The following is a 24,376-nucleotide window of genomic DNA, read 5'->3' on the forward strand; positions in this document are numbered from 1 at the left end:
GGAAACAGCTTTCTCGCTGGCACATAGTCTGGTGTCTGGCTCAGATACCATTTGTAACGACCTACGTCCACCGCTAACAGATACTGTCCTGTTTGGGTTTTCCCTTTCAGGCTTTAAAACGTGTCTACTAGGGGAAATGTTTCCACACCCTTATAAATGGTGTTTCGTTCTCCTCCCAACCAATGTGGGATATCACAATCCACCCGCTTCAGGGCCCAACGTCCTTTCTCCAATTGAGGTGGGACCCCACCAAATCCATTCCCTTCGGGGCCCAGTGTGCCTCGTGTCTACCCCCCTTCGGGGACACAACCTCCACACGGGCACATTGTTCGATGTCTGGCTCTGATACCATTTGTAACGGCTCAATTCCACTGCTAACATATATTGTCCTCTTTGGGCTTTCCTTTTCGGGCTTCCCCTCAAAGCTTTAAAACGCGTATGCTAGGGGAAGGTTTCCACACCCTTATAAAAGGTGTTTCATCTCCCCTCCCAACCAATGCACGATATCACAATATACGAGTCAAATTAGCACCAAAGAAAGGTAATCCAAATGTCAAAAACATTTTTTATTACACAAATCAAACGAATGAAAGCAAGACATTAAACCAATTGAAACTTAGAAGACAAATATATGAAACTTAAGAAGTCTATTTGAAGCGGGCAGAAGACGGGGTGGGTCGAAGAATTGGGTGGGGATGGAGATGGAAAATATAACCTCTACCCATTTAGAGGCGAGTCCCACGAGTGCAACCGGGTTAAATGAATATCACTCGCTAAACTCTTACCTCCTACACTACACATTCATCCACAATTCTATGATGGGCACATAGTCATATATCATAATTTATTTCTCTTCAGGTCACTATCTCAAAAAGTAAGCACTTTTTATTTCATTTCTTTCATACCCTTTTAAAATTCATTGATATTTGTTGTGTTCTTATTAATAAAGGCCAACCATTTGAGACAGAAAGATCCAAGCCCGACGTTGTCGTGTCGGCAACTCATCCGGAATAACGACATTCACAAAAAAGTACACTGATTAGCAACTCATCCGTCCATTTTCAGCTCGAGTTCATCGACGACACGTCAATTACAGCGCAAACATCCACTCACACTGTTCTTCCCACCTCTTCAATTCTCTCTTTCCATCTGTATTCAATGTGTTCTTTTATGGGTTTTTGTTCCTAAACCCACTGAAGCTCGCAAAAAGTAGCTCTAATGGCGTTTGTGCTAGGTCTTGTGCTCGGTGTGTTTGTCGGGTTAGGTCTCATCGTCAGCTTTGTGAAGTCCGAGAATGTCCGGTCGAAGCGACGGGCTGATCTTGCTGCTACAATCGCTGCTTTTGCTAGAATGACAGTGGATGATTCGAGAAAGATCTTGCCTCCTCAGTATTATCCCTCTTGGGTCGTCTTTTCCCAGACCCAAAACTTGAGTTTTCTTCACACTTTTCCTTGTGTTTCACTTGTGTATGAAGTTATTTAGTTTTCATGTTCACGGTGGATTAACATTGGTTCTGTTTCCCCATTTTTGCAGCTGACTTGGCTCAATCAGCATCTTACCAAGATTTGGCCATATGTTAATGAGGTAGATTGTTTGTTTTTGTCGGGTTTTACTTATATTTGTCTCTAATTGTCTGTTCTTGGTGTGTTGACGTGAGATCCCACGTCGGTCGGAGAGGAGACGAAGCATTCTTTATAAGGGTGTGGAAACCTCTCCCTGGTAGACACATTTTAAAATCGTGAGGTCGATGGCGATATGTAACAGACCAAAACAGACAATATCTATTAGTGGTGGGTTTGAACTGTTACAAATAGTATCAGAGTTAGACACCGGGCGGTGTGCTAGTGAGATTGTGAGATCCCACATAGGTTGGAGAGGGGAACAAAAACATTCTTTATAAGGGTGTAGAAACATCTCCCTAGTATACGCGTTTTTTTAAAACCATGAGGCTGACGGCAATATCTACTAACAGTGGGTTTGGGCGATGGGTTTGGACGGTTACAAATGGTATCAGAGCCAGACACTGAGCGGTGTGCCTGCGAGATTCTAAGATCTCACATCGGTTGGAGGGGGTCTTTATAAGAGTGTAGAGACATATTCCTAATAGACGCATTTTGAAACCGTGAGGCTGACGACAATACGTAACGGGCCAATGTAGACAATATATACTAGTAGTGGGCTTAGGCAATGGGCTTGGACTGTTACCAATGGTATCAGAGCCAGACACTGGACAGTGTGCTTGTGAGATTGCAAGATCCTACATCGGTTGGAGAAGGGAACAAAACATTCTTTATAAAAGTGTAGAAACCTCCTAATAGACGCATTTTAAAATCGTGAGACTGATGGCAATACGTAACGGGTCAAAACGGACAATATCTATTAGTGGTGGGCTTGGACGATTACAAATGGTATCAGAGCTAGACACTGGGTGGTGAGCCAGCGAGATTGTGAGATCTCACATCGGTTGGAGAGGAGAACATAGCATTTTTTATAAGAATGTAGAAACCTCTTCCTAGTAGATGCATTTTAAAACCGTGAGGCTGACAGCGATACGTAACGGGCCAATCCAAATAATATCTACTAGCAGTGAGCTTGGACTGTTACAAAGGTAGGAGAGTCAGACACCGAGTGGTGTGGCAGCGAGGACGTTGCCTTCCAAAGAGGGTGGATTCTGAAATCCTATATTGCTTGGAGAGGGGAACAAAGCTTTTTTATAAGAGTGTAGAAACCTCTCCCTAATAGACACATTTTAAAACTGTGAGGCTGACGGTTATACATAATGGGCCAAAGCAGATAATATCTACTAGTGGTCGGCTTGGGCTGATACAGTTATCTCTTACTTGTTTGGTTGATTTCGTGTGACAGGCAGCTTCTGATCTGATAAGATCTTCAGTAGAGCCTGTTCTTGAACAATACAAACCTATCATACTGTCATCACTCAAGTTTTCCAGGTTCACTCTTGGCACTGTGGCTCCTCAATTCACAGGTTTGTTCAAGATGGAGATTGATGAGTTTGTAGTCTGTAAACATTATCTGAAGTTCTAACTGTCCTATTCTACTTGACAGGAATTTCTATAATTGAAGATGGGGGAACTGATGGTATCACTATGGAGTTGGAAATGCAGTGGGATGGCAATCAAAGTATAATACTCGATATAAAGACTAGACTAGGCGTTGCACTACCCGTGCAGGTATGAACTGATAGACTTCAACTTCCATTATCGTCGAAGTGACTCGTTCTCTCACCCTTTGCAAAAAATTTGGTTAGGTCCATTCGGGAAAGTATGTCATAGTTAATCATACCAGATCTTGTTTCTGTATATATAACTTAGGTAATAAGTTGAACTTGAGAGCTTCTTTGTGGTTGACTAAGCAATGGATGAACTCTTCTGAAAAAATTAACGGTTCAAGAATTAGATGATCTTTAAAGTTCGTATTTCAAAGTACTTTCACATATGCAAGATTGTGATAGGAAAGCTGTGAGATCCCACATCGGTTGGAGAGAGAAACAAAACATTCTTTATAAAAGTGTGAAAACCTCTCTTTAGCGAACGTGTCTTAAAATCTTGAGGGAAAACTCGAAAGGAAAAGCCCAAAGAGGACAGTATCTACTCACGGTGGGCTTTGTCTGTTACAAATGGTATTAGAGCCAAACACCAGACGATGTGCTAGCAAGGATGCTGGCCTCGAAGGGGGGTGGATTGGGAGGTCCCACATTGATTGAAGAAGGGAACGAGTGCCAGGAGAATGCTAGGCCTCGAAGGGGGATGGATTGTGAGATCCCACATCGGTTGAAGAGTGGAACAAAACATTATTTATAAGGATGTGGAAACCTCTCTCTAGCAGATGCGTTTTAAAAACCTTGAGGGAAACTCGAAAGGAAAAGCCCAAAAAGGACAGTATCTACTAGCGGTGGGCTTGGTCTATTACAAATGGTATCAGAGCCAAACACTAGGCGATGTGCCAGCAAGGACACTGGGCCTCGAAGGGGGTGGATTGAGAAGTCCCACATTGATTGTAGAAGGGAACGAGTGCCAGCGAGAATGCTGGGCCTCGAAGGGGGATGGATTGTGAGATCCTACATCAGTTGGAGAGGGGAATGAAGCATTCTTTATAAGGGTGTGGAAACCTCTCCCTAGCAGACACCTTTTAAAAACCTTGAGCGGAATCTCGAAAAGGAAAGCTCAAAGAGGACAATATCAGCTAGCGGTAGGCTTAGGCTTAGACGGTTACAAAAGCTCATTGATCTGCATCGTGCACTACATTGTTCAGGTAAAAAACATTGGATTCACAGGCGTTTTCAGGTTGATATTCAAGCCTATGGTTGACGAATTCCCATGCTTTGGTGCAGTTTGTTTTTCTTTACGGCAAAAGGTATCCCATAAACTCCCACTCATACTCAAGGGAAACTTCCTTATTGACAAAACCTAATATCTTAACAGAAAAAGCTGGACTTTACACTCAAAGTTATTGGAGGGGACATCTCAGCAATACCTGGGCTTTACAGTGCACTAGAGGTGTGATCATTAATTGTCATTATATTCACTGAATCACTGTTATAACTATAGAGCTTATATATGAACACAGGGAACAATTCGAGATGCTGTAGAAGATTCTATTACATGGCCTGTTAGAAAAGTTATCCCTATCTTGCCTGGAGATTACAGGTATGAGAATGGGAACTGAACGAGCTAGCCACAAGGTTGTCTTGTGGCCTTTGCTCACTACACTTATGAGCTTGATGGTCAACTTTAATTGTTTCAGTGACCTGGAATTGAAGCCTGTTGGGATATTAGAGGTGAAACTTGTGCAGGCAAAAGAGTTGACAAATAAGGATCTGATTGGAAAGTCGGATCCATATGCCGTGTTATACATTCGGCCTCTACGTGACCGAATGAAGACCAGCAAAATAATTGTGAGTTATCTTACTTCTCTTAACTTCGTTCTCTCTTTCGCCTTTTGGATATACTATGAATTTCGATGGTTTCTTTTGTAGAACAATGATTTGAATCCAGTTTGGAATGAGCACTTTGAGTTTGTTGTTGAAGATGAATCGACACAACATTTGGTCGTGAAGGTTTATGACGATGAAGGACTTCAGGCTTCTGAGCTTATAGGATGTGCTCAGATACGATTAAGCAAGCTTCAACCGGGTAAAGTGAAGGATGTGTGGTTGAATCTGGTTAAAGATCTGGAAGTTCATAGAGATAATAAAAACAGGGGGCAGGTAACAACACCTTTAATGAACATTTTGCTTATCGGTGTCAATATCATTTATATGTGTGAGATCCCACATCGGTTGGGGAGGAGAATGAAACATTCTTTATAAGGGTGTGGAAACTTCTCTCTAGCAGACATGTTTTAAAAACCTTGACGGGAAGCCCGAAAGGAAAAGCCCAAAGAAACAATATCTGCTAACGGTAGGCTAGGGCCATTACAAATGGTATCAGAGCCAGACACCGGGCGATGTGCAAGCGAGGAGTCTGAGTTCTGAAGTGGGGTGGACACGAGGTGGTGTGCCAGCAAGGATGCTAGGCCCCAAAGGAGGGTGGATTGGAGAGTCCCACATCGATTGGAGAAGGGAACTAATGCCAGTGAGGACGCTAGGTCCCGAAGGGGGGTGGATTGTGAGATCCCACATCGATTGGGGAGGAGAACGAAACATACTTTATAAGGGCATGGAAACCTCTCCCTATCAGACGTGTTTTAAAAACCTTGAGGGAAAGCCTGAAAATGAAAGTCCAAAGAGAACAATATCTGCAAGTGGTGGGCTTAGGCCGTTACAATATGTAGAACAGTGTCTATTGTCTTTTCTTTTTAAGCGAGTCCATGCTCATCCTCGTTATACTAAATCTTTCTCGTACTATCCACGTTCAACATTCTTGATGTTCATACCTCATTAAGATTTTCGACATATTGTCTTCCCGGATACATTCCTGAGTAGTTCGTAGTGATCTAAAGCAATCCCATGATTCTGCTAAGAAGAGACTTCCTATATATGATAGTGCATTTTTTGTCTTTCTGTTAAATGTGTTCATTAGGTGCACTTGGAGCTTCTATACTGTCCTTTCGGTATGGAAAGTGGCTTTACAAATCCATTTGCCTCTGATTTTCCAATGACTTCCTTAGAGAGTGTACTCAAGAGTCGGGCAAATGGAACGGAAGCTACCGAAAACGGACAAGCTGTCACGCCGAAGAGGAAAGGGGTTATTATTAGAGGAGTACTTTCCGTGACTGTGATATCTGCAGAAGACTTGCCTGCAACAGATCTTGTAGGAAAGTCTGACCCATATGTTGTATTCACCATGAAAAAATCAGAAATGAAGAACAAAACAAGGGTAAAACTCTGATACCCGAAATTATGATCTAAAACGATCCCTGTTTGCCCTTTCCTCCTCCCTCTGTGATCTTTAGTTTCATATTTCAGGTTGTGAATGAGAGCTTAAATCCCATATGGAATCAGACTTTTGACTTCGTTGTTGAAGATGGACTACATGACATGCTTATAGCTGAAGTTTGGGATCACGACACTTTTGGAAAGGTGAGGCACCGTTTTATGTCCATCTTTTTTGTCTCATTTCGAGCTAAAATATAGTTGTGACTGGCTTCACAGAACATATACAATCTTTTAGCGTTAGATCCCACATTGGTTGGAGAGGAGAACGAAACACCTTTTATAAGGGTGTGGAAACCTTTCCCTGACAGACGCGTTTTAAAAACCTTGAGGGAAAGCCTAAAGAGGAGAATATCTGCTAGCGGTGGGCCAAGACCATTATATTTAGCATGTCTTAATCTTTTAACTAGTTTTAGCACCTCTACTTCATGTTGTAGTGATCTCAGTCTAACCGTTGCAACAATCACTAAAGATTATACAACTAGAACTTGTTGCAACTTCCCCTTCACTAACATTGATTTCTTGGATCAATTAGGATTATATGGGCAGATGCATTTTGACACTTACAAGAGTAATATTAGAAGGGGAATACAAGGAATCGTTTGAACTCGATGGAGCTAAGTCAGGGCGGTTAAATTTACACCTCAAATGGATGCCACAGCCTATCTACCGTGATTCCTAAGCAATTCCCAGAACTGTAAACCAGTAAGTTGAGGATGTACAATACCTACTTCTCAGAGCAGATCAGTTGAACAATGAGTCTCACGTCTTGTATAAGAAATATACATTATATTTTTGAGGTCAAAAATAGAAATTCTCACCCTATATGTCATTGAGCCTAAAAAATAAAATAAGATTCAGATTCAAGTTTCAATATAGCTAATAGGAACTGAGTTCAATAAATACAAAAATTGTAGATTATTCAGGAAGTTCAAGAATAAAAACTAACCTTATCTATCGCTGTACAATTATCAACTCAACTCTTCCCCAAGTATTCAAACCTCTTGGCCAATATCGACAATAAAACCTGTCTGCTTGCAATTAGCAATGTACTTCTCTGGAAAAGCGATGTACAGACAGAAGGAAAATTCATCATGTGTAGCCTTTTAAAACATCTCATATTAATTCTCTTGGAACTTAAAACAACCGATTTCAGTTCAAAATTGCAGACAAGTCTCAGCTTTGAGTTCAGAATGGCATAGATCATCGGAAACTACAATGTTTCGATTTCCTTTCTACGCAGAAGGGCTCTCAAGACTGTATAAGCTGAAATCAAAGCAATCTGCAAATGCTCACAACTACTAGCTTTTATGCAGATCTGACCCATTTTACGTGTATTTAAGTTGGCATTAACTGACACTCTCATGCTTCGGCTAAGCCGAAACTCAGACTCTACGTTCCCACTCAGCATCGTTTCCTTATCGAAAGAGAGGACTGTCATTGTTAGACTGAGATGGTCATTCCTGACAGGGTAGTCTCTACCCCTTAAAGTAGCTTCTATGCTCCCACCGTACACCATTTGTCCCGCTCCTTCAATACGACCACCACTGACTACAAACTTTACTCTCTTGCCTACAGATATGGAATCTTCAAGCTTGGCCCCATAATAGCAATTTCTCTTGATAGATGTCAAAGAAACTCCAATTCCAGGAACGTTGTGCTTAATGCTACCCAGCTTAGCATTGCTATGAACAGTGTACATCCTATCTGTACCAGCAGATTGAACATCTAGACCTAAAGTGTAAGATGATCCCCGTGAATCTATGTAAGAAGCAGCACACTCAGATTGAATGTTGAATACCTGTTTATCCTTGCTCACCTGTCCAGTGACTGAGGTAAAAACATTTTTGTTCATCTCCATGGCTGTTTCCAAATTTATCCCATCAAAGCCAACGTCATGATCCCATCCTTGTGGGTCAAGAACAGGTCTCACAATCCACTGATTGTCTACTGCAACGCAACGATATCTGTGAACAAAACAATCTGAGTCAAAACTGGGTGGAACGGCCATATCTGGGAGAAGAACAGCCTCTGCTTCCGGCATTGCCTGCAAATCACCATTATTATCATTGTCTACCAAATCTCTATCATTTAAAAGTTTGACCTCCTTCCTCCTTCGATACTCTTCTCTTAACTGTTTCTTTAAATATAGAGTCTCCCTGTAATCCAGCTCATCTAAGTATTCCTTTTTCTGTGAGTTCGACAATTTCTCAAATTGGGATTTCGTTAGAATGCGAATAGAAGGTAGATCATCATACTCATCTTCTTCATTGTCACCGAGTAGAATAGCTTCAATGTCATAGCCCACACCTGATGGACTTGACATACCTCGGTGCCGTAAAATAGATGAGAGTAAGTGGGGAAGTGAAGGCAGCCGGGTATTAGCCAATGGCCCTAGCTCAATGCAATTTTGAAATTTCAAAAGGGCATTAATGCTGCCCAAAACTTTGGTGCAAATGCACAACAACAAGAAATGTGATCTCCAGACCTGTCCATTTGGAAGGACTTTTTCCCCCATAATATTTTTCTTACAGTGAGGATGGTTTTCAACCAAGAGGACGGGATTTTCAAGTCTAGGGTCAGACAATGCCTGGTGAATATTTTGCTGCAAAATCTCTGAGGAATGGGCCACATATGATTCAAAGGAGACAGGATATCCATCAGGTCCTTCCGGAAGAGCAGAGGAACAATGAGTCAAGACCAGGATGGTGTTGAACCAAATTGCAGAACCAAAGACCTCACTTATTTGCTTCATCAGAAGGTAATCAGCATGATTCTTATTTATGACGTCAAGGCGCTCAAAGTACAAAACAATATCTGGTGGTGATTTTCTTATATATCTCTTCACAGAAAACATAATTTTCTTATTTCTCTTCATATTTCCTGAGGAACATTGTGAAAAACCAGGGGTATCAATGATGGATACTTTAATCCCATTGATTGTTCCCACAATCTCCTGAATACGACCAGTTGCTGGTTGAAATGCATCAGTGTCAGTTTTTGCTTGATCGAAGAGGGAGTTTATTGTAGCACTCTTACCAACTCCGGTTTTTCCCAGTACAAGTATTCTAAATGTGAAGTTTGATTCTGGTATCCCAGTTGCTTCTTGTTCAGCTGCTTTAGCGCTGGCTTTACCCCTTCCAAGGTTTACTCTTATGAGATCTGATTCCCCTACTTGTATCAAAGTGGCTAAATGTATTCGGTACAGAACCTTTTCCACTAACAAATTGTTTTGTGTCTGGCCGATTCTCTGTAGAAGTCGAAAGAAATGAACTTGGAGGTCCTCAAGCTTTGTCAAGACATCCATCTTTCCCCTGTTAGCGCTATGTTGAGATTGGGGTGAATTTCCACTAGGAACCTGTTCCAGTAACAAATCATCTTGGTTCTCCAAATTCTCACCAGAGTCTGATGTATGAGGGGCACTGGGTGTTACAATATTGGTTGCTTGTACAACTACAGAAGATAATATTCTGTTATATAATTTGAGAGGTTCGAAAAAGAAAAAAGACAGAAAAGGTTCATAAAACAAGTTTACATTCTTGTACAGTAGATTATAGCTCAAGCAAGAGATACTAAGCAGCTTTAAAAGTAAAGAAGAAGTCTTCTGTAAAACCATCTTCTCCAATCAGCGACCAAATAGCCCCATCAACATTATATTTCTAACCTGTGACTAGTCATCGGAACAAATTGGTTGACATAGAAGAACATTAAGGTTTTGAAAGAAAGACATGAACTTGGACATTAAAAAAAGTTCAAAATGCTCGGTAGCTGCCTACATCTAGCCACAAATAATAGCAATGAAGCCAATACACCACCAATAATTCAGACTCCAATGAGGCCTGGGGTACAAGAATAAGAGATACCAGAAGATATATATGTTTCTTGAATCTTTACAGATGAAGAACATAAAGAGTTAATTAACTAACGAGTTAATGAAATACAAATAATGATCAAATCAGGCAGGAAGAAAAAAATCACATGAAAAGTATTGAAAAAGAAATAAATAATTTCTCAAGGAGATAGTATACTTTACTTTTTTAAGAACAAAATGAATTCATAATCAACAAAGAATACAAAACAGGTGGGGGTGGGAATCAGCAATCCACCCAACAAGCCAAGGGGGCTATAGAAACGAATCCAAATTAGCAAAAACACAAGCAACAATGAGTTACAAAATTAGGGGTAAGGAAGGCATGAAGAGACCAACAATTAACCTAAATCCACATTCCCAAAGGATAGGCTTAATAGCATAAGACCAAATATTCTTGAATTTCTTCATCAAGAGGGAAGATAAGTAATCCAAACAAGCTATAAATTTTCTTAAAATCCATGCCATCAGCAGAGGCAGAAAATTTTGAATCTAAAACAAAAACAAACATTCATCAATTCAGACACGTACCTCCATCATCTTGGTCTTCATCCATGAGTTCTACATTTTCCTCACCAAAGAAACTGTCACTCCCCAGTAATGGTCTAGATGAAACCACTGACTTGGATACTAATTGAGAAAATAACCAGTCTCTAACCCCCTTCATTCTGCCTGCGAAATATAAAAAAGTTACGAACAAAAATGCTTGAACTTCCAAATTGGCTACAGTAACAGTAGCTGAAAAACCCATGGTTCATGTGATTTATCAACTGATCATGCCCCCTAAGTACACCAAATGGGAAGAAAAATATTATGAATCCATTTACTTAAAATGGCTTGGTTCACATGGTAAGGATGTCAGACGAGGGCAAGACACCATTGTCATACAACATTGAGAATGAATTGGAAGTTGAAAGGATGTTTACCTAGGCCAAACTTGATAATGATTCAATTCTTGTACTTCAAGCATGTTCTCAGAAATTACTTGATCCTTTTATTGTTATTACTGAATGCTCTTATTGTGAGAGTAGTTCTATAGAAAATTGACTGCTGAGTCACTGGCAAGATCATTCACAACACCACTGACAACACAATACAGAGCAACTTTCTTGTGGTATCTCCTTCTCCTAGCAATGATGCTACTATTCTTTGCTAAAACACAGTGGAAGAAACGAAATCAAGGAGAGCTGGTTGATACGTTATTGGAAGAGATTAGAATCTTGGTCTCAAATTGTAGCTATTTAGCTCCCCCCCCTTTTGTAATTATGATAACTTTTAGATTCTTACAAGCTAGAGTGTTTTTTTTCTAATATCCTCCAAGGATTCTTTCGTTCTTTCCTTCTTTTTTTGTTTTTTTTGTTTTTTTTTTTTTTTTTTGTTTTTTTTGTTTTTTTTTTGTTTGGGGTGGCACTCGAGTATCTTTTTATTTAATCAACGAAGGGCAACTAATTCAACCTGTAAGGATGTCTACCAGGGTTCTCAAATTCAATACCTCCCAGAAATTTTGCAACATTTCCCCTTCATCTACCAGAAAACAAGAGACCATGTAATCAGAAGATGAAAAAATAATCATAGCTATAGTTCCGTGGACTATATACCACTTCGAACGTTTCCCCAGTAATGACTACCATGTAGTCCCAACAAAAGTCCTCTACACCAAATATTGGACACATAAAGATTATTGTCCCACCTCATCCCCAGTAACAAAAGTTCCCATTAACTCCTCCAACTACCTCCCCTTAATTCCTATTTGTTCTTCACAGTGGTGGAACCTATAGGTTTCCTTCAACCCACTTCAAAAGTCTATTCACCTTGAATTAATATCAAGTCCTTCGCAAAGGCCCGGAACTTCATAAATATTTTCTTCGATCAAGTTCAAAACTACATCCACCATCTTTCATAGCTTCCAATTTCCCATAGAAATCATCAAAACAAAATATTCTACGACTACTACGAAATGAACGACAGAGTTCACAAGATCTACTAAACACACTAAAGAAAATCCAGTCCAAAGAGATTTCTCTATTTTTTTAATAATACCGAGTTGGGTTCTTTTCCTACCCGTTTCGAATAGAACATGCTGAGCCAAATCTTCTTCATGTAAAACCTGCTTTATTTAGATCGGGAAAATCGTACGGTTTTATGAAACCGTGTGCTATGGCTCGAATCCATAGTCAATCCGACCGAATACATATCATATTCGCTTCCCTCCAATAGACAAACATTTTCCCCTCACATACATCCTCAACTTCAATCCTAAAAATCTTGTGATCTATCAAGCAAAATCCAACATACTAATCCAAGACATCATTAGGCAAGACGACACCAAGAAAAACTCAGCGGAGACAACTCGGCATTTTCCCATATGCATGCAATTCTAAAACCATCACTACAAATCCTCATTCGATAATCTTTCTCCACCCTCTATTGGCGCTTCCAAGCTCATACAACACCATAAACCATCACCTAAAAAGCAACCTAAATCCACTTCCACTAGATTAAATTCAAACCACCCAGAAAAATTCTCCATTGAACGCATGGAAACGAAAACGAGAACAAAAATTCAGCTACGTGGTTAAAGGAAGAGATAAATTCTCACCTCAAATAACAAACCTCCCAGAAGTCAACCCGAACTCAATCAAACAAATCCTCGACGAAGAGATAGCATCAGCTCCACTTCTCCAAGAACCAAGGCGAAAATTGTACCAAGATTACAGTCTCATCCCAATTACAGAACTCCCCACCGGAAACCTACCATCAAATCTCCGGCCGAATACATCCGATGGCGATTGAGTTGTACGGTGAGAACGATGACAAGCAAAAAAAAATCGATGGCTAAGGCGGGAGAAAAGGGATAAGACAGAAATACACTTTGGAAACTGAAATGAAACCCGAAGCACAAGAGAGAACAACGTGGTAAATAATTAGCTACGGTAAGGACCATGATAATTTAGATAGTTTATGGATCTAACGGACTAGAGGGTAAGAGTGCATGTTACTGAAATGATTCTGGCTGTATCTGATAGATTTGCGAAAGGGTAAGGAATGGACGCGTGGAGGAAGGAGAGAGGTCAATGCCATAATTGCATCCATTTCTCACTTGTGACAAAAAAAAAAAAAAAAAAAAAGATTTTTGTGATTATTAAGATTTTCTAAATATGAAATGAGAAATTTAGTAAACTTGAAATATATAAATATTTTAAAAGTTGGAAAGTAGGTTTGGTTGAACTTTAAGAGTGAGGTTTAATTAAGTGACGAGAGCGTTACGTCTAAGAGGAAAGCACTTGTGTGAGCAATGGTGGTCTAAGAGGAAAGCACTTGTGTGAGCAGTGGTGGACCTGGAAGCGAGAATGTCTGATTGAGTAGTGTGAGAATCTAATGTTTTGAAAATACAAGGGTTCCTCCATAAGGTTCGTCCATAGAGGATAAGTTAGGGCGTAAGATCAAACCAAAAAACATTCCTGTGTTGATTTGACAAAAATTACATTTCTTGCTGAGAATACTCGTAGAGATAAACTATAATATTAACAAAGCTTTTAAATACGGTCTTACTTGAACAACATCGGCTCGATAAGTTGTTCTATTGTGTATGAGTTCTAAAGAACAAAACTATTACATATCAGAAACAGATGGCTTAAACACAACCATCGACCTAATGATGGTTGATGTAACAACACAAGCTCACCGCTAGTAGATACTGTCTTCTTTAGGTTTTCTCTTTTGAGCTTTCTCTCGAGCATCCGCTAGGGACAGGTTCTCACACCCTTATAAAGAATGTTTCATACAATATCTACTAACGGTGGGCCTAGGTTATTACAGTTGGACTCTGTGCCTGTGATCTGACAGCTAAGGGCTTAGATGAAATCGAACAAATCACCAGCAAAGAATTGAGTAAGAAACAGGGTATTGAATTCAATGAGAACCATGGAAATGAGCTTTTCCTTCTAAACAAGATGGAGTGGTGTAATTAATGTACAAAACGTATGAAATGACAGAATCTATACTGACATGCATTGGCATAAACTAATATAACATTCAGATTCAGTACATTACAAACAAACTCCTGAAGGGGCAGAAGAAACCACATGATCATAGAAGTCCATGCGGTGCATTAACGTTCACATCAATAATCTTGGAAGCAAATTGGTCAAGGAATGATGATGTTCATAAACTTCCTCTTTGCAAATGCTAGCCACCATTTATTTGGAGTCCCATTGGCTCTATACGCAACACTCAAGAGTCTCCCACTTGTTTCTTCTCTTATTTGCCTCAAATAATTCCTGAATAGATCTGCATATAAAGGTAGCCATATTTGAAGCTTATGAAATTGCTGATCTTAAGACAAGGAACAGGAGTTTACTGGCTTTTTTTCACACAAAATTAACTCATAATATCTCCATCAACAGAATTGGAAAAACGTCTAAATGCAGAAAAAGGAGCAAAGTGCCTAATCTGAATGCATCAATGTAACAACCTAAACTCATCGCTACCAGATATTGTCCAGATATTGTCCTCTTTGGACTTTCCTTTACGGGCTTCCCCTCAAGGTTTTAAAACACATCTATTAGGGAGAGACTTCTACACTATTATAAGGAATGTTTCATTCTCCTCTCTAACCAATACTGGATCTCACAATCCACCCCCTTGGAGGCCCATCTTCCTCGCTAACACACTGCCCGATATCTGGCTCTAATACCATTTGTAACAGCCTAAGCCCACTGCTAGCAGATATTGTCTTCTTTGGAATTTCCCTTCCAGGCTTCCCCATAAGATTTTAAAACGCGTCTACTAGGGAGAGGTTTCCACACCCTTATAAGGAATGTTTCGTTCCCCTCTCCAACCAACGTGGGATCTCACAATCAATCAATCAGAGCTAGTGGCGACCATTGGGAAGTGAAGATTCTTCATATGTAAGCATTTCTAGTTGACAAATAAAAGCATTACAGATATCGAGCAGTTAAGCAAAAACTAAAATCGAGCTTCACCTGCTTCCTCATTAGATTGAGGGATAGGGAAGAGTCCAGGAAAGGGAAAGCCCAACTCTCCAGGCACGGGAACATTCTCCAACCCCAAGTTAATTATTGCCTTAGTTCCCACAGCCAAAGTTCTGCAACCTTCAAGCCTCTTCAAAGCCACATTGATGTAGAATGTCAAATAGATGAGAAGCTTATCAGCAGGACTCTTGATGTCAAAATTTCTAAAGAAAACATTGGCACGAAAGAATGTAATTGCTTCATCAACAATATCAGTCTTATCTGTGAATTTCCAACCAAGATGAATTTCAGTACGAAACATATAGGAAGACGAGATGAAACAAACAAAATAATCCATTGAGTTCGTGTAAACCTTGATCTGAAACTGGAGCAGGACCCTTTATATGACTTTTCAAAGGAAGTAAAGGGCATCCACAAGCCTTGCTTATTCCTTCCTCATCTACAAAGCTAGAGTGGTGAACCTAACATGAAATCAATGGGATCAAAAATACAAACAAGTTTCCTCCTAATGGCCTTCTCAATCTTAACACTTCCCATGCTACAACTACATCGTGAGTTAAAGCTTTTAACAATTGAAACCTCACCATAATTTATCTCAATATTCAACGTCTTAACCTTCAATCCGAACTCCGAGTTCTTCCCAACTGCGAAGATCGCAGGAAAAGAAGTAAAGTAAGCGGATCGATCTCTTTAACGTCTAAAGAACAATTCGAGTTCCAACAGGTAATTTAGCAATGAACTATAAATATCAATCAAATCAAACGAATTCTGATTCATTCAAAGCCAGAGGACAGAATTTCCAATAGAATTCGAAATCGCAATTCGATCGGCTCTCACTTTGCAACTGTAAATCGACTAATTAGGATCCGATGAGACTTACCGGAGAGTTTATGTTCCAATGAGCGGATCGGAGACGGAATGGCCGCCGGGAATTTCAGAGGCAGCGCTGAACCTAACGGTGGGGGATCGGAGAAAAGGTTTTCGTCTCTGGTATTTCCGTCACCGTCTTCTTCTTTCCATTCTACTCTGTCAATATTTGCGAGAAGGAGGGGTGAAAAGGAAATAATGTTAAAATTTAGGGGACGTTTCGTAAAAAATAAGAAAAGTAGGGGCGTTTTCTGAAAAATATAAAAATAGACTCCTCAAGCAAACATAGATAGAAAAAGGGCCGGTTTGCAAATTAGAAACTTTTTTTTTTCTTTGGAAAAAATATAATAATTTTCAATTATTGTTATTTTTTAACTTCTAATTATTTATATTTTAGTAAATTAATTTTTAAAAACTATTTCCACTCGTGAATTATTTATAAAAATTATCGAAAATAATTTAAGAAATAACCCTAAATCTTTCTCTCGAGGAAAGACTCGAGGTCCGAACATTTATTGAAGAAAGAATTCTTACCTTCAACTCAAAACAAAACAGACCGACATGCTCTAAATCCAAGCATAACTGTTTTTAGTCGTACAAGTCGCCTGTTGAAAGGGGAAAGACCCCATGTGTAGCCCCGAACACTGTCAAAACTGACCAACATGCTATAAGCCTAAGCATAATTGTTTTTGTACATGTCACCTATTGAAAGGGGAAACACCCCATGTGCAGCCCCGAACACTATGATTAAAGCAGCTAAGCACAATAAATATCGTGAGCGTTACACGACCAATTCTAGTTTCAGCTCAGTACTACTCCAAACACGTCACGAACTTAAGGCATCAAAATTTCTCATAGACTATCCAAGAACATTGGAAACATGAACAACTTTCACATTGCCCTAAATAAACTTTCTTTCATTTTTTTCTTTTACAAGTTGGAAATCATTGTAGCGTCCATTAAACAAATTGGCACAATATATATAAGGAGGCTAACTGTACATGGCAATTCTAGGATAATAAACTTTGACAATGGTGGATACGTTGACGACGAAACCATTTAAATTAGGTCTGTAAACGACGAGGTTAACATGTACGGGATGTTTGCCATTGGACCTCGTTGGCAAGCGAGCTCGTGAATGTCCCTGACAATGTCGAAAACGGCCTCAGGTTGTGCTAGTTTGAGAGCATTTTGTGACATTGTGTGAAGTTCTTCTGTTTTTGTGCTGAACCATTGTGCAACAATGGCGGCTGTTTCTTTAGGACTTCTAGTGAACACTCCAGCTCCATTGTCAACCACATATGGAACATTCCCTTTTTCCTATGGGGACAAGGTTTTTTTTAATGAGTTCGTTATGAAAACTCTAGTCTAAAGCTCGATGCAAATGTCGAGTTTCGGCACTTACTTGTCCGGGAATATAATCGTTTAGAATGATCGGAAGCCCTCGAATCAAAGCTTCTGCAATTGTACCGGGACCGGCCTGTGAACAAAAGTTTAGTTTAACATGATCAAGTATTTCAATGGTTCATCCATCACTATGGTTCAATATCAAGTTTTGTTTATAGACATCTTCATACGGCCTGATATCACTAAACAATATCTAACTGCACCGCCTGATATCACTAAACAATATCTAACTGCACCGCCTGATATCACTAAACAATATCTAACTGCACCGCCTGATATCACTAAACAATATCTAACTGCACCGCCTGATATCACTAAACAATATCTGACTGCACCGCCTGATATCACTAAACAATATCTAACTGCAACACTTAATATCACTAAACAATATCTAACTTCACTGCCTGGTATCACTAGACAATATCTAACTACACCGCCAGATATCACTAGACAGTATCTAACTACACCGCCAGATATCACTAGACAGTACCTAACTTCACCGCCAGATATCACTAGACAGTACCTAACTTCACCGCCAGATATCACTAGACAGTATCTAACTTCACCGCCTGATATCACTAGACATTATCTAACTGCACCGCCAGATATCACTAGACAGTATCTAACTGCACCGCCAGATATCACTAGACAGTATCTAACTGCACCGCCTGATATCACTAAATAGTATCTAAGTACACTGCTTGATATCACTAGACAGTATCTAACTGCACTCCTTGATATCACTAACCAGTATCTAACTGCACTACATGATAGCACTAACCAGTATCTAACTGCACCGCCTAATATCAGTAAACAGTATCCAACGATAGTAAAATCCTGAATCATGTTATCGTATTTGGCATTTTATCCTAAACAAAAGATTTATGAGGGAATATCAAGAAATGCAGCAAAGACATACTTTTGTTATAATACAGTCACAAGCACCCATCCATTTCTCCATCTGTTTTTCAAAGCCTCTCACCTGCAAAACAGGAAGAAAAGAAGCTGAAATGAATGCCAATAAGCAAATCTTTAAAGCCCTACAAGAATGGCTACAACTGACCTTAACAGGGATCTTCCATTCAAAGGCTTCAAGAGAAGAGGCCAAAGTTTGGTTTCTTCCACAAATAATAACAATTTGCCCAATAGCCTTCTCGTTGTCCTTATCATAAAGGGACTCTGCAAGAGCTTTTGCTGTTTTCTTTACAGGACCCATCCCTTCACCTCCTCCCATTAGCAGCACTGCTGGTAACTCTGGATCCATTTCAAGTTCTTCCCTTAGTTCATCCTATGTGGGCGAGAAATCGCATCGAAAACCGCCACGAACACAATCAGACCTCCTTCAAACATAATTACATGGTTGTGATGTACTAAAATGTAAAGATCTACCTTCTGGAGTACTGCTCGAGCGAAGGATGGCCTGATAGGTAGGCCGTAGACACGTACTCGAGACTCTTCGATGTCGTCGAGCAAGGCTCTCTTGGCTACTGCCTCTGATGGGCAGTAGCATCGGTTTACGCCGGGATGAAACCTGGATTTATAGTGTTTGTAATGTTAGATAAGATAGAAGCTAAAAGATCAGCAGAGAATAAGTAAACTGACCATGTTGGATGGCAGGTGTTTAAGTCTGTTATGACTGTGACAAACACCACTTTTTTTTGAAGGCCTTGCCATTTTAGAACCCATAAAGGAATGTGTTGCATTAGTGGATGAACACTGATGATAATATCTGGCTTGTACTCCATTAGACCAGCCTCCACCTCCCTTCAAACAAGAAAAACAACGAAAAACAACGAACGATGTAAGAACGTTTGGGTATTTCTTTTTATCCTTTATTAGAAACCACGACTCTCTACAATTGTATGATATCGTCTACTTTGAGCATAAGCTCTCGTGACTTTGCTTTTGGTTTTCCCCAAAAGGTTTCATACCAATGGAGGTGTATTTCTTACTTAGCCAATGTTGAACTACTTCTTTCAATAATCCTCAACAATTCTCTCCACGAACAAAGTACACCATAAAGCCTCTCCTGAGACCTATGGAGTCCTCGAACAACCTCCCCTTAAACGAGGCTCGAGTCTTTCTCTGGAGTCCTAGAACAAAGTACACCTTTTGTTCGACACTTGAGTCACTTTTGACTACACCTTCGAGGCTCACAACTTTTTTGTTTGACACTTGAGGATTCAATAATATGACTAAGTTAAAGGCATGACTCTGATACCATATTAGAAACCACGACTCTCAATAATGGTATGATAATGTCACTTTGAGCATAAGCTCTTATGGCTTTGCTTTTTTGTTTCCCAAAAAGCCTCGTACCAATGGAAATGCATTCCTTAACCAATGTGGGACTACTTTTCTCAATAATCCTCAACAATTCTCCCCACGAACAAAGTTCAACATAGAGCCTCCCTTGAGGCCTATGAAGCCCTCGAGCAACCTCCCCTTAATCGAGGCTCGACTCCTTTCTCTGGAGCCCTCAAACAAAGTACACTCTTTGTTCGACACTTCAGTCACTTTTGACTAAACCTTCGAGGCTCACAACTTCTTTAGTCAACACTTGAAGTTTCTATTGACATGACTAGGTCAAGGGCATGACTCTAATACCATATTAGAAACCACGACTCTCCACAATGGTATGATACTATCCACTTTGAGCATAAGCTCTCATGGCTTTGCTTTTGGTTTCCCCAAAAGGCCTCGTACCAATGGAGATGTATTCCTTACTAACAAACTCATGATCATCCTCTTAATTAGCCAATGTGAGACTATTCCTTTCAATATCCTCAACAATCCTCCCCTGGAACAAGGTACACCATAGAGCCTCCCCTGAGGCCCATGGAGCCCTCGAACAACCTCCCCTCAATCGAGGCTCGACTCCTTTCTCTGGAGTCCTCAAACAAAGTACTCTTTGTTCGACACTTCAATCACTTTTGACTACACCTTCGAGGCTCACAACTTCTTTAATCGACACTTAAGGTTTCTATTGACATGGCTAAGTTAAGAGCATGACTCTAATATCTTATTAGAATCCACGACTCTTCGCAATGGTATGATATCGTCCACTTTGAGCATAATCTCTCATGACTTTGCTTTTAGTTCCCCGAAAACAAATGCAATCCTGAGGCAACCCAGGGCTCCCTTGGACATTCACATATGATAATAACTAACAACAGAGAGTATTGAGCTAAGAACATATTGAAAAGATTGTTATATATACTTTGCATAGTAAGCGGCAATGGCAGCAAGATAGACTGAATGAATCCACCGAGGAGAGGTACTATGAAATGCAACCTTCCATAGCTGAACATGCTTTACCATGAACTTGTAAGATCTCTCCATGTCATTCAAAGGCCAACCCGTATACTCTTTCCAAACATCCTTTACGAATATCTGGAAAATGGACAAGAGATTTGAGCTAGCATTCTTCTCTTACAATATAGATGGCTTGTACACAATGTTAAGCAAGAAATCGCTTACAAGAAGATTCACACAACAAATTTTGACAGATAGAAGCCTAAGATTGCAAGATCTTTACGCATACACAAAGATCTCTAAGAACAAGCATAAAAATGGCACGTTTACAAGACTTCCACGTAAAGGAGAGGCTAAAAGAGAAACAGAGAGGTAAATTACAAGCCGAATCTGATCGTTTTCAGCAAGATTTTCAGCAAATAATCAACAAATCTCATGATTAAACGATGGTTAAACGAGGCTGAACGAACATGATGTTAGGAATCACGACTCTCCACAAGAACAAACAAACATGATGTTAGGAAACGAGGCTGAAAAAAACTCTCATGGTTTTGCGAAAAGGCCTCATAGCAATGAGAACATATTCCTTACTTATAAACACATGACCAGCTACTTAATTAGCCAACGTGGGACGACTCCCTTCTAACAATCCTCCCCTCGAACAAAGTGCCTCATAGAGCCTCCCCTTAATTGAGGCTCGACTCCTTCTCTGGAGTCCTCGAACATAGTACACCCTTTGTTCGACGCTTGAGTCACTTTTGACTATATATTTGAGGGTCCCAACTTCTTTGTTCGACATTTGAGGATTCTATTGACATGGCTAAGGACATGGCTCTGATACCATGTTAAGAATCACGACCTCCATAATGGTATGATATTGTCCACTTTGAGAATAAGCTCTCGTGGCTTTGCTTTGAACTTCCCCAAGAGGCCTCATACCAATGGAGATGTATTCCTTACTTATAAACCCATGATCATTCCCTAAATTAGCCAATGTAGGACTCCCTCCCAACAATCCTCAACTACCCTCCCCTCGAACAAAGTACCCTATAGAGGACCTATGGAGCCCTCGAACAGCTTCCCCTTCATCGAGTCTCGACTCCTTCTCTAGAGTCCTCGAACAATCCTCAACGCATGAAGCAAAACGTAAATCATGAAAAAAGAAACTCAAAACCCAGAAGAGAAAATCATTCAAGTAACTTGATAAACAAGAAAAATCCACAAGAATTTCAGCAAATAACCAACAAATCGCACGATTAAACAGAGACGAAGATCACAAAAGAACATGAAACAAAATGTAAGTAGCAAAAATCTCAAAACCCAGAAGAGAAAATCATTTAAGTAACAAAAGAACATGAATCAACATGTAAATAAGAAAAAAAAAAACTCAAAACCCAGAAAAGAAAAATCGTAGAACTCACCTGATACTCATCGCCAAATTCAATCCGAAACGCATCTCGAATGGCCTCCGCAGAGGCTCTATGGCCACCGCCTGTATCACTCATCAAAATAAGAACATTCTTGGTCCTCTCGGCTCCAATCTGAACCATTTCCAAAGTCCCATCGTCATCATAATCCTCCTCTTTAAACTCATTCCCACAGATCCTATGAGTACTACTTTGATAATGCCCTCCCACCCTCTGAAACACCTTCTCTGTAACAGACCTGGGCGTAGCGACAGACATAACCAACAATCCACCAAAAAATAAACAGTATCAGAGAAATCAAAACGAGACCCACTTAACTCCGGCCGCTGTGAATGGCGGAGAAGGCGGGAAAAGGGGAAGAGAATGATGGAGGAGAGGGTATTGCGCGCAAGACCCTGAAATTAAACGCTGTAAATCGAGGGAAATTAGAGAGAAAAAGAGGGATCGGTTGAGAGGGAATTTTGATTAGTGGGTGTTGAGAAGGAAATGAAGTTGTGTGAGTTGGCAGAGAATGGCGCCGTTGAAATATGCACATGAGATTCCTATTTTGCTTTAAGAATGAGAATGTTCGTTGAGGAAGATCCGAATCTTCTTCTGCTTCATGAACGGTAACTTGAATCCGGCGCCATTTTTATCACACCGCATTTGGCATCCTCCTCCTTGGGTTTTGGATATTCTTTTTAGTTGTTATATATATATACACACACACACAACCTTGGCCTAGTATTAGAGGCTCGTCGAGCCGAAGCAAGTTAGCATGCAAGCACGAGTTATATGTTCGGTTAGTGAAATCAAAAGATAATCTCCCTAATCTTCGACCAAACTCCAAAACGAACGAAAAATATAAATAAAGCATGAATTTCTTAATGCTTGACATGAACGTGTCAAGATGATGAGTATGTATGGTATCAAATATGATTGAACTTTTAAAAATTTCAATAACATTCTTAAACTAAAAAAAAAATACTTAATTTTTTTATGAGGCAGTCAATAATTTATTTAAAAAAATACTATAAACTTTTGAAATATACCCTAAATTTTTTAAGAATTACAAAATATACCACTACATAATTTTGGATACAACTTTTATTTATTTTTTTAACATGGTTTTTTTTTTTAATTTTTCGTTAAATTTTATATGGTTAACCAAATTAATGAAAAAGATATAAGAACGTCGAGTTAATGTGCATCGATTATATTAATAAATGAATGAAAGTATAATTCAAAAATTTGAAAAAATTGATAATTTTAATAAATCCAACCTTTTTTATTATTAAAAAATAAGAACATGGGGGCTAATTATTATTAAAAAATTGATAATTTATTGGTTAACACGAAGTATTTTTTAATGCATTTGTCAAGATTTAATAGTGATTTTTAAGAATATTCCTTTTTATATTATTAAAATAATTATAAAAATATATATTAAATATGAGAAGGATCAACAAGAAATATAATAAAAATACAAGGACATAACAGCAAAAGTTGCCAATAATTGATATCGTGTAAACTAATTGTAATAGTATCGGTGGGGACCCAAAGGGGTCAAAAGAAAATATAACAAAAATACGAGGGTACATTAGCAAAATTTACAAATGATTGATACAATATGGGTCCCAATAAAACTTTATGTGAGGTTAATAAAGAAAATGATGTTATGAGCAAGTGGCATTGCGAGACCAACATGATAGCTCATTTTATTCAATTGTGTCTCCTAATTATTTAACCTATGAGGTGGTTTGATGTATAGATATTAAATAAATCTAATGATATTTCGAAAGTGAAAATATAATATAATATATATAAAGTAAGGTAGGGCGTAGTGAGGTAGGGTCAGGGAATATAATCTCTGTTCCCAACCCGACTTAGCTAGGAGAGAAACCTTTCATCACATCCTCCACATTTTCCACTCAAATAGAGAATTCATACCTCTTTCGAGGCAGGTAAAATGAGCATCTCTAGTCATAAAAACATGAAACTTTTCAACCCTAATTGTCACGAGAAACTTTTCATCACATTCTATAGAGATTTCCTGCCTCGAGATTTGGATGAGGTCGAAGCAAGGTCAAGAAATATAATCTCCGTCCTACTTATCTAGCATCACATCCTTTCACATTTTGCATTTAACCAGTGATTTCCTACCTCATTCGAGGCAGGTATCCAT

General features: G+C 39.4%; 4 protein-coding genes across 7 annotated transcripts; 1 reads left to right on the forward strand and 3 right to left on the reverse strand.

The window, feature by feature from the left end:
• The first annotated feature begins 946 nt into the window (after positions 1-946).
• On the forward strand, positions 947-7,219 carry LOC111798439 (synaptotagmin-5). 2 transcript variants are annotated; one of them, XM_023681583.2, is made up of 12 exons: positions 947-1,428; positions 1,534-1,584; positions 2,866-2,986; positions 3,067-3,191; positions 4,273-4,374; positions 4,443-4,517; positions 4,588-4,667; positions 4,765-4,915; positions 4,997-5,227; positions 6,042-6,338; positions 6,428-6,541; positions 6,930-7,219. In XM_023681583.2, the coding sequence occupies exons 1-12, from the start codon at positions 1,219-1,221 to the stop codon at positions 7,074-7,076; spliced, it is 1,704 nt and encodes a 567-aa protein (XP_023537351.2). In that variant the 5' UTR covers positions 947-1,218; the 3' UTR covers positions 7,077-7,219. The 2 variants fall into 2 exon arrangements, with proteins under 2 accessions (XP_023537351.2, XP_023537352.2); XM_023681584.2 differs by having other exon boundaries at positions 947-1,404.
• LOC111798437 (translocase of chloroplast 90, chloroplastic-like) lies at positions 7,139-13,146 on the reverse strand. Of its 3 annotated transcripts, XR_015421642.1 has the most exons (4): positions 12,862-13,146; positions 10,794-10,934; positions 7,344-9,847; positions 7,139-7,232 (listed from the first exon to the last, which is right to left on the reverse strand). XR_015421642.1 is itself a non-coding variant. In XM_023681582.2 (3 exons), exons 2-3 carry the CDS (start codon positions 10,927-10,929, stop codon positions 7,608-7,610), a joined length of 2,376 nt encoding a protein of 791 aa, XP_023537350.2. In that variant the 5' UTR covers positions 10,930-10,934; positions 12,862-13,146; the 3' UTR covers positions 7,257-7,607. The 3 variants fall into 3 exon arrangements, 2 of the variants coding, with proteins under 2 accessions (XP_023537350.2, XP_086981494.1); XM_023681582.2 differs by lacking the exon at positions 7,139-7,232 and having other exon boundaries at positions 7,257-9,847; XM_087125368.1 differs by lacking the exons at positions 7,139-7,232; positions 12,862-13,146 and adding an exon at positions 11,189-12,848 and having other exon boundaries at positions 7,257-9,847.
• A 1,003-nt stretch (positions 13,147-14,149) lies between these two features.
• LOC111797974 (actin-related protein 2/3 complex subunit 3) lies at positions 14,150-16,190 on the reverse strand (the record flags this gene model as incomplete). The annotated part of the gene is made up of 4 exons (XM_087125224.1): positions 14,150-14,552; positions 15,248-15,517; positions 15,609-15,717; positions 16,137-16,190. Coding segments are annotated over 4 exons (576 nt in total), but the record flags the coding sequence as incomplete, so codon positions are not given.
• Positions 16,191-16,983: 793 nt separating this feature from the next.
• On the reverse strand, positions 16,984-22,868 carry LOC111799315 (monogalactosyldiacylglycerol synthase 2, chloroplastic). The gene is made up of 8 exons (XM_023682828.2): positions 22,207-22,868; positions 20,751-20,923; positions 19,133-19,294; positions 18,920-19,061; positions 18,594-18,818; positions 18,450-18,512; positions 17,529-17,603; positions 16,984-17,443 (listed from the first exon to the last, which is right to left on the reverse strand). The coding sequence occupies exons 1-8, from the start codon at positions 22,468-22,470 to the stop codon at positions 17,183-17,185; spliced, it is 1,365 nt and encodes a 454-aa protein (XP_023538596.1). The 5' UTR covers positions 22,471-22,868; the 3' UTR covers positions 16,984-17,182.
• Positions 22,869-24,376: the final 1,508 nt, after the last annotated feature.

This window comes from Cucurbita pepo, chromosome 7 (genome assembly GCF_057944985.1).
Source record: "Cucurbita pepo subsp. pepo isolate OVF chromosome 7, ASM5794498v1, whole genome shotgun sequence".
Taxonomy (NCBI): domain Eukaryota; kingdom Viridiplantae; phylum Streptophyta; class Magnoliopsida; order Cucurbitales; family Cucurbitaceae; genus Cucurbita; species Cucurbita pepo.

What these genes read in the sequence shown, in the direction of transcription:
- LOC111798439 (XM_023681583.2), top strand. Translation starts at nt 1,219, where the DNA reads ATGGCGTTTGTGCTAGGTCTTGTGCTCGGTGTGTTTGTCGGGTTAGGT. An exon ending in TCTTTTCCCAGACCCAAAAC is followed by an intron (nt 1,429 to 1,533) that starts TTGAGTTTTCTT and finishes CCATTTTTGCAG; the next exon opens with CTGACTTGGCTCAATCAGCA. An exon ending in ATCACGACACTTTTGGAAAG is followed by an intron (nt 6,542 to 6,929) that starts GTGAGGCACCGT and finishes TGGATCAATTAG; the next exon opens with GATTATATGGGCAGATGCAT.
- LOC111798437 (XM_023681582.2), bottom strand. Translation starts at nt 10,929, where the DNA reads ATGAAGGGGGTTAGAGACTGGTTATTTTCTCAATTAGTATCCAAGTCA. An exon ending in TGAAGACCAAGATGATGGAG is followed by an intron (nt 9,848 to 10,793) that starts GTACGTGTCTGA and finishes TATCTTCTGTAG; the next exon opens with TTGTACAAGCAACCAATATT.
- LOC111799315 (XM_023682828.2), bottom strand. Translation starts at nt 22,470, where the DNA reads ATGTCTGTCGCTACGCCCAGGTCTGTTACAGAGAAGGTGTTTCAGAGG. An exon ending in AACACCTGCCATCCAACATG is followed by an intron (nt 19,062 to 19,132) that starts GTCAGTTTACTT and finishes CTATAAATCCAG; the next exon opens with GTTTCATCCCGGCGTAAACC. An exon ending in CTCGAGCAGTACTCCAGAAG is followed by an intron (nt 18,819 to 18,919) that starts GTAGATCTTTAC and finishes TCGCCCACATAG; the next exon opens with GATGAACTAAGGGAAGAACT.